This window comes from Pipistrellus kuhlii, unplaced genomic scaffold, assembly GCF_014108245.1.
Source record: "Pipistrellus kuhlii isolate mPipKuh1 unplaced genomic scaffold, mPipKuh1.p scaffold_m20_p_34, whole genome shotgun sequence".
Lineage (NCBI taxonomy): Eukaryota > Metazoa > Chordata > Mammalia > Chiroptera > Vespertilionidae > Pipistrellus > Pipistrellus kuhlii.
The window spans coordinates 583,182-599,684 of record NW_023425534.1 but is presented as its reverse complement, the minus strand read 5'-3'; the positions used below and the strand labels follow the sequence as shown (position 1 = coordinate 599,684).

Sequence of the window (16,503 nt, the reverse complement as noted above, 5' to 3'; positions counted from 1 at the left end):
CCTGGCGCCCGCTGGCCCCTGCACCCCGTCCCCCTCACACCCAGACCCCCTGGCACACCGTCCCCCTCACACCCAGATCCCCTGCACACCGTCCACCTCACACCCAGACCCCCTGGCACCCCATCCCCCTCACACCCAGACCCCCTGGCACCCCGTCCCCCTCACACCCAGACCCCCTGGCACCCCGTCCCCCTCACACCCAGACCCCCTGGCACACCGTCCCCCTCACACCCAGACCCCCTGGCACACCGTCCCCCTCACACCCAGACCCTGACGGCCTGCTGCCCCCTGGCACCCCGTCCCCCTCACACCCAGACCCCCTGGCACCCCATCCCCCTCACACCCAGACCCCCTGGCACACTGTCCCCTCACACCCAGACCCCCTGGCACCCCGTCCCCCTCACACCCAGACCCCCTGGCACCCCGTCCCCCTCACACCCAGACCCCCTGGCACACCGTCCCCCTCACACCCAGACCCCCTGCACACCGTCCCCCTCACACCCAGACCCTGGCACCTGCTGCCCCCTGGCACACTGTCCCCCTCACACCAGACCCTGACGGCCTGCTACCCCCCTGGCACCCCGTCTCCCTCACACCCAGACCCCCTGGCACCCCGTCCCCTCACACCCAGACCTCCTGGCACCCGTCCCCCTCACACCCAGACCCTGCGGCCTGCTGCCCCTGGCGACCCTGTCCCCCTCACACCCAGACCCCCTGGCACACTGTCCCCCTCACACCCAGACCCCCTGGCACCCTGTCCCCCTCACACCCAGACCCCCCTGGCACACCGTCCCCCTCACACCCGGACCCCCTGGCACCCCGTCCCCTCACACCCAGACCCCCTGGCACACCGTCCCCTCCACACCCAGACCCCCTGGCACACCGTCCCCTCACACCCAGACCCCCTGGCACACCGTCCCCTCACACCCAGACCCCCTGGCACCGCGTCCCCCTCACACCCAGACCCTGGCGCCCGCTGGCCCCTGGCACACTGTCTCCCTCCCGGCGCGGAAGGCACTCCCAGCTGTGAACAGAGCCTGGCTCCCCGAGGGGTCTGTCACTGCCGTGCCAGCGGGGAGGGTGCTGGCGTGTTCCCACGGCGTGGCCAGGGGCTGCCTCGGACCCTCAGGCCCCCAGGGCAGGCGTGTGGTCAGTTCCAGGGGAGAAGGCTCCCCCTCGGATCTGGGACGTCGCTGCCCACCGAGGCCCCGGGGTGGGCTCTGCGGGAACCGGGAGGTCCCATGTTCCCTCCCAAACCGGAGTCCGCCACCGCTCAGGCGACGGGCACCAGCTCCAACCCTGACCCCGCGCCCCCCCCACCCCCCAGGAAACACCTACTCTGGCCAGTTCGTCTTCGGAGAGCCCCAGGGCCAGGGCGTCATGGAGTACAGAGCGGGGGGCCGCTACGAGGGGGCGCTGTCCCGCGGCGTGAGGGAAGGTCTGCCCCCGGGCCGCACCCCTGCCCGGCGCCCCATCTGTGGGGCGGGTGGGCTCAGGGCCCCGCGGTGACCGGGGGCCCAGCTGGCTGTGGGGTGGGGAGCAGGCGAGGGTGCACTCTTCTGCCCGGAGCCGTGGCTGGCGCAGTGTGCGTGTGTGTGTGTGTGTGTGTGTGTGTGTGTGTGTGTGCACAGGGGGGGGGGGGCGGGGGGGGGCGGGGGGGGGGGGGACGGGGGCTGTGTTTGTAACGCCAGCCACTGCTGCGTGACAAGCCCCCCAAAACCTAGTGGCCCAGCCCTGGCCAGTGTTGCTCAGTGGGTAGAGCATTGGCCTGAGGACCGAAGGGTCCTGGGTTTGATCCCGGTCAAGGGCACGTACCCGGGTTGCAGGCTCAATCATTGGCCCTGGTCGGAGCGTATGCGGGAGGCAGCCAGCCCATGTGCCTCTCACATCGATGTTCCTCTCTGTCGCTCCCTCCCTTCCCCTCTCTCTAAAGATCAATGGGAAAACGGTCTCAGGTGAGGATTAACACAAAAAACAAACCCCAGTGGCTGAAAATAACCCCCTTTCCTTACTTGTTTGCAATCCCGGGTCCAGAGTCGGCCTGGGCTCAGCCTGCAGGTCTTCTGGCCTCGCGTGGGGTCTGCAGACGGCGGTCACGGTGGCCGGAAGCACCGGCAGCAGAGGCCTTGGCGGTCAGGCCTCCTCACCGCCCCAGGGTGGCCGGTGGGCGGTGGGCACAGCCCGAAGGCCGAAGGCTCACGGTTCCCGGAAGCCACTGCCCAGAGGCCAGCAGGACGGTCCTCTGAGGGCTGCTCGTGTTAGAAGTAGGAGGGCCCGGCCGGCAGGCTCAGTGGCTGAGGTCGGCCTAGGAACCGGGAGGCCAGGGCTTGATTCCCGGTCAGGGCACAGGCCCGGGTTGCAGGCTCCATCCTGGGGCCGGGGGAGGGCGGGGGGGGGGGGCGGGGGGGCGCAGGAGTGGGGGGGGGGAGAGCAGGAGGCAGCCGATCCACGATTCTCTCTCCTCAGTGATGTTTCTCTCTCTCCCTCATCCTTCCTCTCTGACATCAATAAAAACACGTTTTTAATAAATAAATGAAAGCAGTAGGAATGGCCTGGCTCAGCCGTCCGTCCAAACCGGAAAACCCGTAACATGGTGCAGCTGCGTCCCCACAGGCTGAGGCCCCTGGAATGGCCACTCAGGCCTCCCCACTCACACGCAGGTCCCAGTAAACACACGTGTGCGCACACGAACACGCATGCATGCACACGCCCCACAAGCAGGTCTGGGTGTGTAGCATCCCCCCGACACACAGCAAGTGCGCCCCGTGCGCCCCTCCCTCGGGGCCTGGAGAGCTGCCCCCCCAGCCACTTCCCCCGGGGCAGCCGCCCCGTCACCCAGCCCCTGGGCGCCCGCTCACCCCAGCCCCTGGGCGCCCGTCACCCCAGCCCCTGGGCGCCCGGTCACCCCAGCCCCTGGGCGCCCGCTCACCCCAGCCTCTGGGCGCCCGGTCACCCACAGCCCCTGGGCGCCCCGTCACCCCCAGCCCCTGGGCGCCCGCTCACCCCAGCCCCTGGGCGCCCGTTCTGCTCCTGTCCCGGGGCCACCCCGGGCCCGCCCTGTCCCGGTCCCCCTCCCGCCCGGCCGCAGCTGGCCTCTGGCTTCTCCCAGGACACGGGTGTCTCGTGGACGCGGACGGGTGCGTGTACTGCGGGGACTTCCACAACAACAAGCGCCACGGCCACGGGCACATGGCCTTCCCGTGAGTACGGGCCTCGGCACGGACAGCTCCGAGCCCGTGTGCGTGCGTGTGTGTGTGTGTACGTGTGTGTATGTATGTACGTGTGTGTGCGTGTGTGTAGGACCCTCAGGCAGGAGGGCCTGCCCTCCTGGGCTGGTTTCTCATCCAGAATCCGACCGCTGGGATCTGTGGGTTCACCTCCCCCTCTTCCTCCCTGTTGTCTCTCCACGTCCCACACCTGAGGCCGAGCCCTCACCTGGGGGGGCCGAGCCCTCACACGGGGGCTGAGCCCTCACACGGGGGCTGAGCCCTCACACGGGGGGGCCGAGCCCTCACACGGGGGCTGAGCCCTCACCTGGGGGGGCCGAGCCCTCACACGGGGGCTGAGCCCTCACACGGGGGCCGAGCCCTCACACGGGGGCTGAGCCCTCACCTGGGGGGGCCGAGCCCTCACACGGGGGCTGAGCCCTCACACGGGGGCTGAGCCCTCACACGGGGGGGGGGTGAGCCCTCACATGGGGGCTGAGCCCTCACACGGGGGGTGAGCCCTCACACGGGGGGGTGAGCCCTCACACGGGGGGGGGGGGTGAGCCCTCACACGGGGGCTGAGCCCTCACACGGGGGGGGGGCTGAGCCCTCACACGGGGGTGTGAGCCCTCACACGGGGGCTGAGCCCTCACACGGGGGGGAGGGGCTGAGCCCTCACACGGGGGTGTGAGCCCTCACACGGGGGGGGGGGCTGAGCCCTCACACGGGGGGGGGCCTCATACGGGGGCTGAGCCCTCACACGGGGGCTGAGCCCGCACACGGGGGCCATGTGCTCTCAGGCCGGGCTGTGGCCGTGCCCATTCCTGCCGGCGCGGCCCATGCAGAGCCTGCGGTCAGGGAGCGGCTGAGCCCGGCGGCCCCCGGCCTGAGGCGGCCTCGTGTCCGCAGGAACGGGGACGAGTACGAGGGCGACTGGGTCCGGGACCAGCGGCAGGGCCACGGGGAGCTGCGCTGCGCGGACGGCTCCGTCTACGAGGTACCGGCCCCAACGCGGCCGCAGCTCAGGCCCTGGGTCCGCGGGCGCCTGAGCCTCCGCCCACCGCCCGCCTGGGTGGGCGCCGAGGCCGGTTCTGCTCCTCCAGGCCAGCCGTGTCCCTCCCCCTCCTCCCTCTCCCCTCCCTCCTACCCGTTCCCCCTCCCTCCTCCTCCCTCCTACCCCTCCCTCCTACCCCTTCCCCCTCCCCCTCCTCCCTCTCCCCTCCCTCCTACCCCTTCCCTCTCCTTCTCCTCCCTCCCCCCTCCCTCCTACCCCTTCCCTCTCCTTCTCCTCCCCCTCCCCCTTCCCCCTCTCTCCTCCTCCCTCCCCCCTCCCTCCCCCTCCCTCCTTCCCCTCCCTCCTACCCCTTCCCTCTCCTTCTCCTCCCCCTCCCCCTTCCCCCTCTCTCCTCCTCCTCCCCCCTCCCTCCCCCTCCCTCCTCCCCCTCCCTCCTACCCCTTCCCTCTCCTTCTCCTCCCCCTCCCCCTTCCCCCTCTGTCCTCCCTCCCCTCCCCTCCCCCCCTCCCTCCTTCCCCTCACCTCTCTTCCTCCTCCCTCCCTCCTCCCTCCCCCCCTCCCCCTCCCTCTCCTCTTCTCCCCCCTCCCTCCGCCCTCTTACCCCCTCCCCCCTCCTCCTCCCTCCTCCCCCCTCCCTTTCCTCCCCCTCCCCCTCCCTCCTCCCCTTCCCCCTCCCTCCTCCCTCCCCTCCCCTTCCTCCCCCTCCCTCCTACCCCTTCCCTCTCCTCCTCCTCCCTCCCCCTCCCTCCTTCTCCTTCCCTTTCCTCCCCCTCCCCCTCCCTCCTCCCCTTCCCCCTCCCTCCTCCCTCCCCTCCCCTTCCTCCCCCTCCCTCCTACCCCTTCCCTCTCCTCCTCCTCCCCCTCCCCCTCCCCCCTCCCCCTCCCCTCCCTCCTCCCCCTCCTTCTTCCTCTCTCTACCCTCCCCTTCCCCCTCCCTCCTCCCCCTCCCCCTCCCTCCTCCTCCTTCCCCTCCCTCCTCCCCCTCCTCCTCCCCTTCCCCCTCCCCCCTCTCTCCTCCCCCGTCACTGCAGAAAGCGCCACCTCGGCTTTAGGGGTGACACGTGGGTGAGGAGGCTCAGGCGCTGGGGAGCCCCCGCCCAGGCCCAGGCCCATGTGCCCCCGGCCAGGCTGCCCCCCACCCGGTCATGGGGCCACGTGTGGACGAGGGGCAGCTGGTGGCTGGAGGCTGCGGTGCTCGGTGTGGCCAGGGGAGCCGAACCCTGGAGACGGGAGCGGCCGTGGGAGGGCCGGCCGGGCTGGAGCTGGCGGAGGGGCACGGGCAGGCGGACCCGCAGAGCGGGCGCGAGGAAGAGCTTTGTTCCCGGAACCCGGTCCTCCCTCGGCCCCCAGGCGCCCAGGGCCTGGCCGTGGGCACGGCTGCCCCTGGCCTCCCTGGCCGGGCACGGCTGGGCCTCCCCTGCACACTGGGGAGGCCGAGGCCGGAGGTGGGGCCGGCTCCTGCCAAAGCCAGGCTCGCCCGGTGCCTGCCGCCCGTCCACTCGCCACCAGGGGGCAGCCCAGCTCTGCCCGCGCCGCAGCTGCGAGCGGATGCCGGTGGGCCGTGGCCTGGGGACCGGCTGCAGCCTGGCCGGAGAGGAGGAGCGGTCTGCTGGACAGCAGCCCCTGGGCAGGCCCAGGGCCCTCGGGGGAGGCCTGCCAGAGGAGCCGTGGTCCCGCCGGCACCGGGGACACAGCACGCAGGCTCCGACCCCAGGGGCACGCGTGGCCCTAACCCCCCGCCCCCCGCCCCCCAGGGGCAGTGGTACAGCGACGTCCTCAGTGGCCTGGGCAGCGTGGCCCACTGCTCCGGGGTCGTCTACCGGGGCCCGTGGATCAGCGGCCAGCCTGTGGGTAGGTGCCGCCTCCTGGGTCCTGCCCGGGCCTGGCCAGGCGCCGGCGGAGCGGGGGGCCCGGCCGAAGGGGGAGCTGAACCCCCCGAGAAAACGCTCCCCGCGGCTCCCAGGCTCCTGACCTCCGAGGCCCGTCAGGCTTGGCACCCAAGGGGGCCGTGCGGGCAGGGCCTCCAGCGCTGGGCGCTCCCGATCCCGGGGTCCCCCACCCACAGCCCCGCCCGGCCCCCCCTGAGCCTGCCCGAGCCTGAGCGCAGGTGGCCAGGGCCCGCAGGGGCCTCCTCGGGGGGCTGCCCTGAGCATTCAGAGGCCCCGACAGGACCAGGGTGACTGGCTGGGAGAGGCCACCGGGCACCGCGGAGCCGGCTGGGGCCTAGGTCCTGGGAAAGGGTGTGCCGGGCCTGGGGGAGGGCGGACCCCTGGGGTGCAGGGCCCCCCACAGCCAGGCACCCCCTCAACGGAGCCTCCCAAGGAGCCTGGCCCTGCAGGGGCCCCCCTGCCTCAGGCTCCTCAGTCACATCACCCCCACATCGGGGTCCTGTCCGAACCCCTGGGTGTGACCCAGCCTCACCTCCCCCAGCGGGATCCGGGGTGGCGACTGCCCCGACTCCCCCCCAAGTGGGCTCTGGCGTTGGTTACCCTGCTGGGCGCACCCCAAAGGCCCACCGCCCGGGGCCTGCTCTCCCTCCTCCGCCGGCCCCGCTCCTCCCATCCCCGGTCCCCTCTCCCCGGCCCCCTCTCCCCGGTTCCTGCTCCCTGGTCCCTGCTCCCCGGTTCCTGCTCCCCGGTCCCTGCTCCCTGGTCCCCGGTCCCTGGTCTCCGGTCCCCGGTCCCTGCTCCCTGGTCCCCGGTCCCTGCTCCCCGGTCCCCGGTCCCCGCTCCCCGGTCCCTGCTCCCCGGTCCCTGCTCCCCGGTCCCTGCTCCCTGGTCCCCGGTCCCTGGTCTCCGGTCCCCGGTCCCCGGTCCCTGCTCCCTGGTCCCTGCTCCCCGGTCCCTGCTCCCTGGTCCCCGGTCCCTGGTCCCCGGTCCCCGGTCCCCGGTCCCTGCTCCCTGGTCCCCGGTCCCTGCTCCCCGGTCCCTGCTCCCTGGTCCCTGCCTGAAGCCCCAGCGCCCGTCGGGCTGTGCGAGAGGCCTCACTCTTGGGGGGCAGACCCCAGAGGGTCCTTGTGCGGGGACCCGCCCACACCAAGCCGCCCGCAGACGCAGGGGGTCCGGGCAGGAGGGGGGCCAGGGGCCGGTCCAGTGTGAGCGCCCAGACCCCCCGCCCGCGCCCCCAGCACTTGGTGCCCAGGAGGTGGAAGCGGGCGGTTCTGCCCCAAAGAATCCCGGGGGGAAACCCCAAGCCCAGCCCCCCACCGGCCTGGGCACCGCGACGCCTCAGGGACGCCCCCCCCAGGCGGCCGGTCAGGGGCTGGCCTGTGCGTCTGCCTGTGTGACCGGCAGGCGGGCCCTCCGTGAGGACGCTGCAGGGTGTCGCCCGTGGGGGCTCTGGCCTCGGGCACCGGCACCGGCACCTCTGCTCCCCCAGGCCGCGCTGTGAGGACGGTGATCCTGGGCCCCGCGGTGCTGGAGGTGGCCCCGGGCGCCTCCTTCTCGGTGCGCGTGCAGCTGCTGCAGGACGACTGGACGGTCGCCGCCGGTGAGCAGGAAGCCTCGTGCGTGTGCGTGTGTGTGCACACGTGTGTGAGCTCGTGTGAGCGTGTGTGTGTGTGTGTGTGTGTGTGTGCATGCCCGTGTGCAGTGGTCACGCAATCAGAGCGAGAGGACGGTGACGGTGCAGCCGGGCGCGTCTGGGAGGCCGGTCTGGCCAGGAGGGGAGGAGGCCTGGCCTGGGAGGGAATCCCCCATCCCCCTGTCATCCCCCCTCCCCCCGTCACCCCCCCATCATCTCCCGGCACCCCCCAGGCCCCAGCCCGTCCTGCAGCCCTTCCCGGGACCCGTCAGCCGGTGGTGCGGCCGGGAGGGACAGGCCGACGTCCCACCTGAGCCACGTGGGGTGGGGGGCTACGGGGGAGCAGGACCCGCTAATCAGCGCACAGGATCCCTGCTGTCACACTCGCCTCAAATATATGTTTACTGGAGGCCGGTGCACGGAGTCGTGCGCACTGAGAGGAAATTAATTGGAAGGTGGCCCCGGGCGGGACTGGGCGAGACGGGCCGGACAGGCCCCGGAGCCGGCCTCCTGTGGCCCCTCCCTGGCTGCTGCCCCGGCCCCTCGGGCAGGCGGGGTTCCTCGGCCTGGCCTGCAGGGGTCAGGCTGACAGGCTCTCTGACATCCCCCGAGGGGTCCCGATTGCGAGAGGGCAGTTCTCCGGTGACGCACCCTGAAATCGGCCCCCTCCTTTCTGGCTCTGGGTGTGTCACCTGAGAACCGCAGATGCCAAGTCACCGCAGCTGGGCAGCTCCTGCGATGAGCGTCTGCCCCCTGGTGGTCAGTGTGCATCATAGCTACCGGTCGGATGGTCTGACGGTCAGAAGGTTGGATGGTCACTCAGGCTTTTACGTATATAGATTGACGTCAGAGAGGAAGGGAGGGTGGGGGAGAGATAGAAACAAATAGAAACATCCATGAGGAGCCGAAACTGGTGTGACTCAGTGGATAGAGCGTTGGCCTGCGGACTGAAGGGTCCCAGATTCGATTCCGGTCAAGGGCATGTACCTTGGTTGCGGGCACATCCCCAGTAGAGGGTGTACAAGAGGCAGCTGATCGATGATTCTCTCTCATCGATGTTTCTAACTCTCTATCCCTCTCTCTTCCTCTCTGTAAAAAGTCAATAAAATATATATTTTTTAAAGAAAGAAACATCCATGATGAGAGAGAATCACGGATCAGCTGCCTCCTGCACACCCCCTACTGGGGATCAAGTCCACAACCGGGCGTGTGTCCTGATCTGGGATTAAACCCTGACCTCCTGGTCGATGCTCAGCCACGGAGCCACGCCGGCCGAGCTCAGCAGGCGTTAATCAGGACGCCGAGGGGTGGTGGCACCACGTGTGTTCACTCACAACTGGCTTACGTAACCACTTCCTGCCCCGTCCTTCACACACCACAAAGCTCACCTGTGTCGTGATCCCACGGTTTTCCGTACATTTTAGTGAATTCGCAGTCGGACAGCCGTCTCCACCTCACAGCGCCACCTAGACGCCCCCAGACAGGCCCTCCACCGCGGGCAGCCCGTCACCCCCTCGGCCCCACCAGCCCCCCCTCCCCGCTCTGCCTCCTGGCACCTCCCATGGGACCCGGGGGTGCGTCTCGGTCCGCCGGGTCCTGCAGCGCCATGCGTGGGCCTCCCTCCCGCCGGTCTCGTGGTGGGAGGCGGGCAGTGAGGGGCAGTGTCCCCTGGGTGGTGGACGGGCCCCCGCTCCTGGGCCAGCGCGCTCCCCCCCCAGGCGAGGACGGCCGGGTCCTGAGGGTTTCCGCGGGCGTCCGGTACGTGCAGCTGCCGGCCTACTCCGAGGTCAGCTTCTTCAGCGTGGACGCCGGCCGACGGGAGACACCCATCCAGACCCCGTTGTGAGTGAGGGGGCGGGCAGGGCCCCTCATCCTGGGGGGGGAATGACCGGAAGTTCCCCCGGCCCGCCTGCTCCCACCAGCACGGGGCACGCGGTGACCAGCACACATGCTCCATCTCGGGGAGGAGGCAGAGGCTCGGGCACGCAGTGGGCACCGCAGGCGGGGGGAGTGGGCACCGCAGGCGGGGGGGGGAGTGGGCACCGCAGGCGGGAGGGGGGAGTGGGCACCGCAGGCAGGGGGAGTGGGCACCGCAGGCGGGAGGGGGGCGTGGGCACCGCAGGCGGGGGGGGGGGGCGTGGGCACCGCAGGCGGGGGGAGTGGGCACCGCAGGCGGGGGAGTGGGCACCGCAGGCGGGGGGAGTGGGCACCCCAGGCGGGGGGAGTGGGCACCGCAGGCGGGGGGAGTGGGCACCCCAGGCGGGGGGAGTGGGCACCGCAGGCGGGGGAGTGGGCACCGCAGGCGGGGGGGGGGAGTGGGCACCGCAGGCGGGGGGGGGGAGTGGGCACCGCAGGCGGGGGAGTGGGCACCCCAGGCGGGGGCGTGGGCACCCCAGGCGGGGGGAGTGGGCACCGCAGGCGGGGGAGTGGGCACCGCAGGCGGCGGGGGGCGTGGGCAGCGCAGGCGGGAGGGGGGAGTGGGCACCGCAGGCAGGGGGGGGAGTGGGCACCCCAGGCGGGGGGGGGGAGTGGGCACCCCAGGCGGGGGGCGTGGGCAGCGCAGGCGGGAGGGGGGCGTGGGCAGCGCAGGCGGGGGAGTGGGCACCCCAGGCGGCGGGGGGCGTGGGCAGCGCAGGCGGGAGGGGGGAGTGGGCACCGCAGGCAGGGGGGGGAGTGGGCACCCCAGGCGGGGGGGGGGAGTGGGCACCCCAGGCGGGGGGCGTGGGCAGCGCAGGCGGGAGGGGGGCGTGGGCAGCGCAGGCGGGGGAGTGGGCACCCCAGGCGGCGGGGGGCGTGGGCAGCGCAGGCGGGAGGGGGGAGTGGGCACCGCAGGCAGGGGGGGGAGTGGGCACCCCAGGCGGGGGGGGGGAGTGGGCACCCCAGGCGGGGGGCGTGGGCACCGCAGGCAGGGGGGGGAGTGGGCACCGCAGGCAGGGGGAGTGGGCACCGCAGGCAGGGGGGGGAGTGGGCACCGCAGGCGGGGGGAGTGGGCACCGCAGGCAGGGGAGTGGGCACCGCAGGCGGGAGGGGGGAGTGGGCACCGCAGGGGCGGGGGGAGTGGGCACCGCAGGCGGGGGGAGTGGGCACCGCAGGCGGGGGGGGAGTGGGCACCGCAGGCGGGAGGGGGGAGTGGGCACCGCAGGCGGGGGAGTGGGCACCGCAGGCGGGAGGGGGGAGTGGGCACCGCAGGCAGGGGAGTGGGCACCGCAGGCGGGGGGAGTGGGCACCGCAGGCGGGGGGAGTGGGCACCGCAGGCGGGGGAGTGGGCACCGCAGGCGGGGGGGGGAGTGGGCACCGCAGGCGGGGGAGTGGGCACCGCAGGCGGGGGAGTGGGCACCGCAGGCGGGGGAGTGGGCACCGCAGGCGGGGGGGGGGAGTGGGCACCGCAGGCGGGGGAGTGGGCACCGCAGGCGGGGGTGGGGAGTGGGCACCGCAGACGGGGGAGTGGGCACCGCAGGCGGGGGGAGTGGGCACCGCAGGCGTTGGAGTGGGCACCGCAGGCGGGGGGGGGAGTGGGCACCGCAGGCGGGGGGGGGAGTGGGCACCGCAGGCGGGGGGGGGAGTGGGCACCGCAGGCGGGAGGAGTGGGCACCCCAGGCGGGGGGGGGAGTGGGCACCGCAGGCGGGAGGAGTGGGCACCCCAGGCGGGGGGGGGAGTGGGCACCGCAGGCGGGGGGGGGAGTGGGCACCGCAGGCGGGGGGGGGAGTGGGCACCGCAGGCGGGGGAGTGGGCACCGCAGGCGGGAGGAGTGGGCACCCCAGGCGGGGGGGGGAGTGGGCACCGCAGGCGGGGGGGGGAGTGGGCACCGCAGGCGGGGGGGGAGTGGGCACCGCAGGCGGGAGGAGTGGGCACCCCAGGCGGGGGGGGGAGTGGGCACCGCAGGCGGGAGGGGGAGTGGGCACCGCAGGCGGGGGGGGGAGTGGGCACCCCAGGCGGGGGGGGGAGTGGGCACCGCAGGCGGGGGGGGGAGTGGGCACCGCAGGCGGGGGAGTGGGCACCCCAGGCGGGGGGGGGAGTGGGCACCGCAGGCGGTGGAGTGGGCACCCCAGGCGGGGGGGGGAGTGGGCACCACAGGCGGGAGGGGGAGTGGGCACCGCAGGCGGGAGGAGTGGGCACCCCAGGCGGGGGGGGAGTGGGCACCCCAGGCGGGGGGGGGAGGGGGCACCGCAGGCGGGGGGGGGAGTGGGCACCACAGGCGGGAGGGGGAGTGGGCACCACAGGCGGGAGGGGGAGTGGGCACCGCAGGCGGGAGGGGGAGTGGGCACCGCAGGCGGGAGGAGTGGGCACCCCAGGCGGGGGGGGGAGTGGGCACCCCAGGCGGGGGGGGGAGTGGGCACCGCAGGCGGGGGGGGGAGTGGGCACCGCAGGCGGGAGGAGTGGGCACCCCAGGCGGGGGGGGGGAGTGGGCACCACAGGCGGGGGGGGGGGAGTGGGCACCACAGGCGGGGGGGGGGGAGTGGGCACCACAGGCGGGAGGGGGAGTGGGCACCGCAGGCGGGGGGAGGCAGGCTGGGCTCCGCGGGGTCTCAGGGGGTCCCAGAGTGAGACCCGCCCCCCTGGGGTGCCCCAGGGCCCCCTGTTCCCACGGCCGGGCGTCCCCAGCTGGTGCCACGCGGAGCCCAGCCCGCCCCCGCCCCCTCCGCAGTGGGTTCCAGTGCATCCCCTACCCGCTGTCTGACCGCCCGTCGGGCCCCGAACGTGCCCGGGCCAGCGCGTCACCCCCCACGGGAGACCCTGAGGCGGCGCGGACCCCGGACGCCCCCTGTGGCCAGGGAGACGCCCCCGGTGGCCTGCCCGGTGAGTGCAGCCAGCGCGGCGAGGGGGGCGTGTGGGGGCGTGTGGGGGCGCAGGCGGCCGGCGCCTGGCACAGGGGAGCGGGCGGCAGGGCGTCCAGGACGGTGCCAGGTGCCGTTCCTAGGTGAGACGCCAGGCTGGGGCTGCCCACCGGGCGCCAGGCACCCAGGCCCGGGCCTGAGCCTGCGGGTGCGATGGGCGCGGGGGTGAGCCGAGCCAGGCCACAGCGCCGTCCCGCAGGTCAGGGACCTCAGCGGGTGCCCCGGGCGGGCTGCCAGGTGCTGCCGGCTGTCGGGGGTGGGGGGAAGGACCTGCCTGGAGGAGGCCTGAGGGCAGCCTGGCCGGACTCGAGGCCCCTGCGAGGGAGCCCGCCCGGGGCCACCTCCGCCCCAGGGTGTCAGTCCGAAGCGGCCGAGGGAGGCCATGGAGGCCGGGCCCGGGCCTGAGGCGTGGACGGCGTCTGCCGGGCGCTGGCCCTGCCTGCCCTGGGCTGCCCTGGGCGCCAGCACCCGCCAGGTCCGGCCGTGCCGGTGGGTGCTGCCTGGCGGGGGGGGGTGCGGGGGGGGACGCGCCCGTGTGTCTGAGACCGCCGGGCGCCGCTGGGATCCAGTCCAGACCGATTCCGGGAACTGAGTCGTTGATTTCTGTTCCGCCGGTTTTTGCGTTCAGTCCCTTCCCTGTCCTGGTTCCCACCACAGCTCTCCCTGGACCTTTTATGCTCTTGTTTTCAGGGGGTGTCTGCCGAGACCCCGTCTGCTAGCCCACTGACCCCCGATGTCCGTGCTGGCCGTTGCCGGGCGCTGGGGGGACACTGGTCGGGCTGGCTGGGCCCGCGGGTCCCACTGTCTCCGAATATGGAACCTCAGACGCTGCAGCAGGCACAGAGCTCAGATTGCTTCTCTGCTGCTGCTGTTTACATTTTATTTTTAATATATCTTACTGATTTCTTACAGAGAGGAAGGGAGAGGAGAGAGAGCTAGAAACATCCATCAGCTGCCTCCTGCACCTCCCCCACTGGGGATGTGCCCCCAACCACGGTACATGCCCTTGACCGGAATCAAACCCGAGACCCTTCAGTCCGCAGGCCGACGCTCTATCCACTGAGCCAAACCGGCCAGGGCACTGCTGCTTTTTATAAATATGTTTTTATTGGTTTCAGGGAGGAAGCGGGAGAGAGAGAGAGATCAATGAGGAGAGAGAATCATGGACCAGCTGCCTCCTCACGCCCCCCAGCCCGAAACCGGGCTGTGCCCCGACTGGGAATCGAACCCTGACCTCTTGGTGCCTAGGTGGACGCTCACCACTGAGCAACACGGGCCGGGCTTTTTTTTAATGAAGGAAACCCTCCAGGAAGTGCCTCCAGCGGGCCCGAGTGGTTCCCCTTTTCCTTGTCGAACGCGTGGCTCTGCGTCCTCCGATGGAGCTGGGCGCGCCCGCCACTGTCGGACTTTAACAGCCAAGGTGCCCTTTGCCGCTCAGCCGATGGGCCATAAAGCGACGCTGAGCCGCGGCCTCCTGGGGGACGGCGTTAGTGCTAATTGCCTGGTTAGCTGCGGCAGAGCAGCCCCTGTCCTTTCGCGCGGAGGGGATATTGGCGCTGGTGCCCTGTCCCAGGTCGGCCCGGCGGGGGCTCCGGGCCAGCACGCCGGGCATGGGGTGAACTCAGACCGGGGGTGTCGGGGGGGTGTGCCGGGAGCCGGGGGCCCGGGGGCCCGAGGCCACACGCCCTCCCTCTGTCCGGGACGTGGGCTCCTTGCCCCAGCTGCCCCGCGTTCTGGGGGCTCCGTGAGGAGGAGGAGGAGCCGGCGGCGGGGGGCAGACGGCCTGGGGTTCGAGGGAGCACCCGGGGCCCGCTCCTTCCTGCCACCCGGGCCTGGTCTGGGACCCGGAGCACTGCCTCCCTTGGCCTGCGGCCACATGGGCGCAGCCAGGGGGCAGCGGCCTGGGACCCACAGCGTCCAGCCCCTCCCGGCAGCTCCGTGGGGTCTGAGAGGCTCCAGGATCCTGGGGGCGAGGGGCAGCAGGGGGGAAGGGGGGCGCTGGGGCTCCCTCCGGCCCGCTGGCGGGCGGCCTGACTGCGCCCCCGGGGACGGACGCCTCTGGCGGGGCTCGCACAGGGGCCCCCACGGCCTCGGCCTGGCCACGCCTGCTCTGGCCCGCGGGGGGCGCCCTCCCTGCGGCCGAGGCCTCGGGGGCCTGGGCATCAGCCGGACGGGCCAGGCCTCTCGCCGGGCCTGGGGAGGCGTCTGAGGAGCCAGCCCTGGCCCTGCGTCCGCCCTGAGGAGGAGCCGGGTGTCCTGGCCCCGTGGGCCCTCCGTCCGAGGCCCAGCCGCTCCCTGAGCCGCGGAGAGGGAGCGTCCGCCCGCGGCCCCGCCCGGTGCCCCCGGAGTCCGTTTCCGGCGGCCTCCCGCCGTCCCCGCGCCCTACACAGGCAATTAGGGAGCTAATGGAGTCCTGCGAAAGGCGATTAACGGACACGCTCCTCGGGGAGGTCACGCCGCCCTCCCCCCCGGCCGCCCGGCCCTCCGGGACCGTCCTGCTGACGAAGCCGCAGTTGCCATAACCGCCCTCCGCTGCCGCCACCGCTGCAGGCGGCTCCGAGCCGGGGGCTCTGCCCGCAGGCCCGGCTCCGGGCGCCCTGGCCGGGCAGCACCCGAAGTGCACCAGGAGCCGCTCAGGGCCCGGTGAGGCGGCCCCCCCCAAGGGTGCTCAGGCCCCGAGCTCAGCTGCGCGAGGCAGCGGCCGGCACCGTGCCCTCGGCGTCTCTTTAATTTTTAATCTATTTTTGTTGACCTCAGAGCGGAAGGGAGAGGGAGAGAGAAACTTCAACCATGAGAGGAAACATGGACGGCTGCCTCCTGCACGCCCCCCACCGGTGATCCACCCCTGGGCCTGTGCCCTGAACCAGAACCGAACCCGGACCCTCCGGTCCGCAGGCCGACGCTCTGTCCCCGGAGCCACGCCGGCCGGGCGGCCCCGTCCTTCCCGTGGGAGCTGCCGGCAGCCGCAGCCTTTTCGCTTCGTGTTTCAGGGGCGCAGAGGGGCTGCAGGAGGTGGGAGCGCCCAGGCTGGGGTGTGTGAGGCTGAGGGGCCCAGGGGGGCCCAGGAGAGGGGGTGAGGCGGGTGTGGCCATGCCGGAGGCCTGCCTGGGGCCAGGAGGGCGTGGGGGGCTGGACTCCAGGCTGGAGCGTGAGGAGTGGGGGCTTAGAGCAAGGGGGGCGAGAGGCCGGGCCGTTGGCTGCACCTCAAGGTGGGGCCGAGGAGAGGCCGGATGAGGGCCGGGAGGGGCGCAGGCCAGGGGGAGGGGCTGTGCCTCAGAAAGGCGGCCGGGGTGCTGGGTGCGGGTGTCGCTGGGGGACGTACGTGGATGGACACGTGGACCAGCTGGTGGCCAGGGTGCAGGCCCGTGTGGGTGGCGTGTGTGTGCAGAGCGGGTGCCGAAGGTGGCGAACCACACGCGTGTCCAGGCGCTGAGGGAGGGGGCTAGGCCGGTGGCGGCTGGGGATCTGCACCCCAATGCCCTCTGCGCCCCGGCCCCTGGAGACGCCTCGGGGTCCGAGGCTGCGATGGAGGAGCTGCGGCCTCAGTGCCCGCCGTCCAGCGCACGCGTGCCCCCCCCCCCCCCCCCGGGCAGAGGGCCGAGGGCGCAGAGCTGGGGCCTTGTCCCGGCGACGGGTCCCGCCATCGCCCAGCGCAGACAGTGCGGCGGGTTGTGTGCGTGAGGTCAGCCCCTCCACCTGCACTCGGGACACGCTGGGCCCGGGCCTCCCCCCTCACAGACGCGGGCCCCCGGGGGGGAGGGCGGTCAGGCCTGGGCCGGGGCCTCTCCCCCTCACAGACGCGGGCCCCGGGGGGGAGGGCGGTCAGGCCTGGGCCCGGGCCTCTCCCCCTCACAGACGCGGGCCCCGGGGGGGAGGGCGGTCAGGCCTGGGCCCGGGCCTCTCCCCCTCACAGACGCGGGCCCC

General features: G+C 73.0%; 1 protein-coding gene across 1 annotated transcript in view; it reads left to right on the top strand.

The window, feature by feature from the left end:
* Nucleotides 1-16,503, top strand: part of MORN1 (MORN repeat containing 1) — a 28,908-nt gene that overhangs the window by 1,748 nt on the left and 10,657 nt on the right. Inside the window, exons 4-11 of the mRNA XM_036460822.2 lie at nucleotides 1,328-1,438; nucleotides 3,110-3,200; nucleotides 4,116-4,203; nucleotides 5,976-6,072; nucleotides 7,600-7,710; nucleotides 9,462-9,585; nucleotides 12,390-12,541; nucleotides 15,130-15,222. Coding sequence (XP_036316715.1) covers nucleotides 1,328-1,438; nucleotides 3,110-3,200; nucleotides 4,116-4,203; nucleotides 5,976-6,072; nucleotides 7,600-7,710; nucleotides 9,462-9,585; nucleotides 12,390-12,541; nucleotides 15,130-15,222 — 867 coding nt within the window. The remainder of the gene's footprint in view (nucleotides 1-1,327; nucleotides 1,439-3,109; nucleotides 3,201-4,115; nucleotides 4,204-5,975; nucleotides 6,073-7,599; nucleotides 7,711-9,461; nucleotides 9,586-12,389; nucleotides 12,542-15,129; nucleotides 15,223-16,503) is intronic.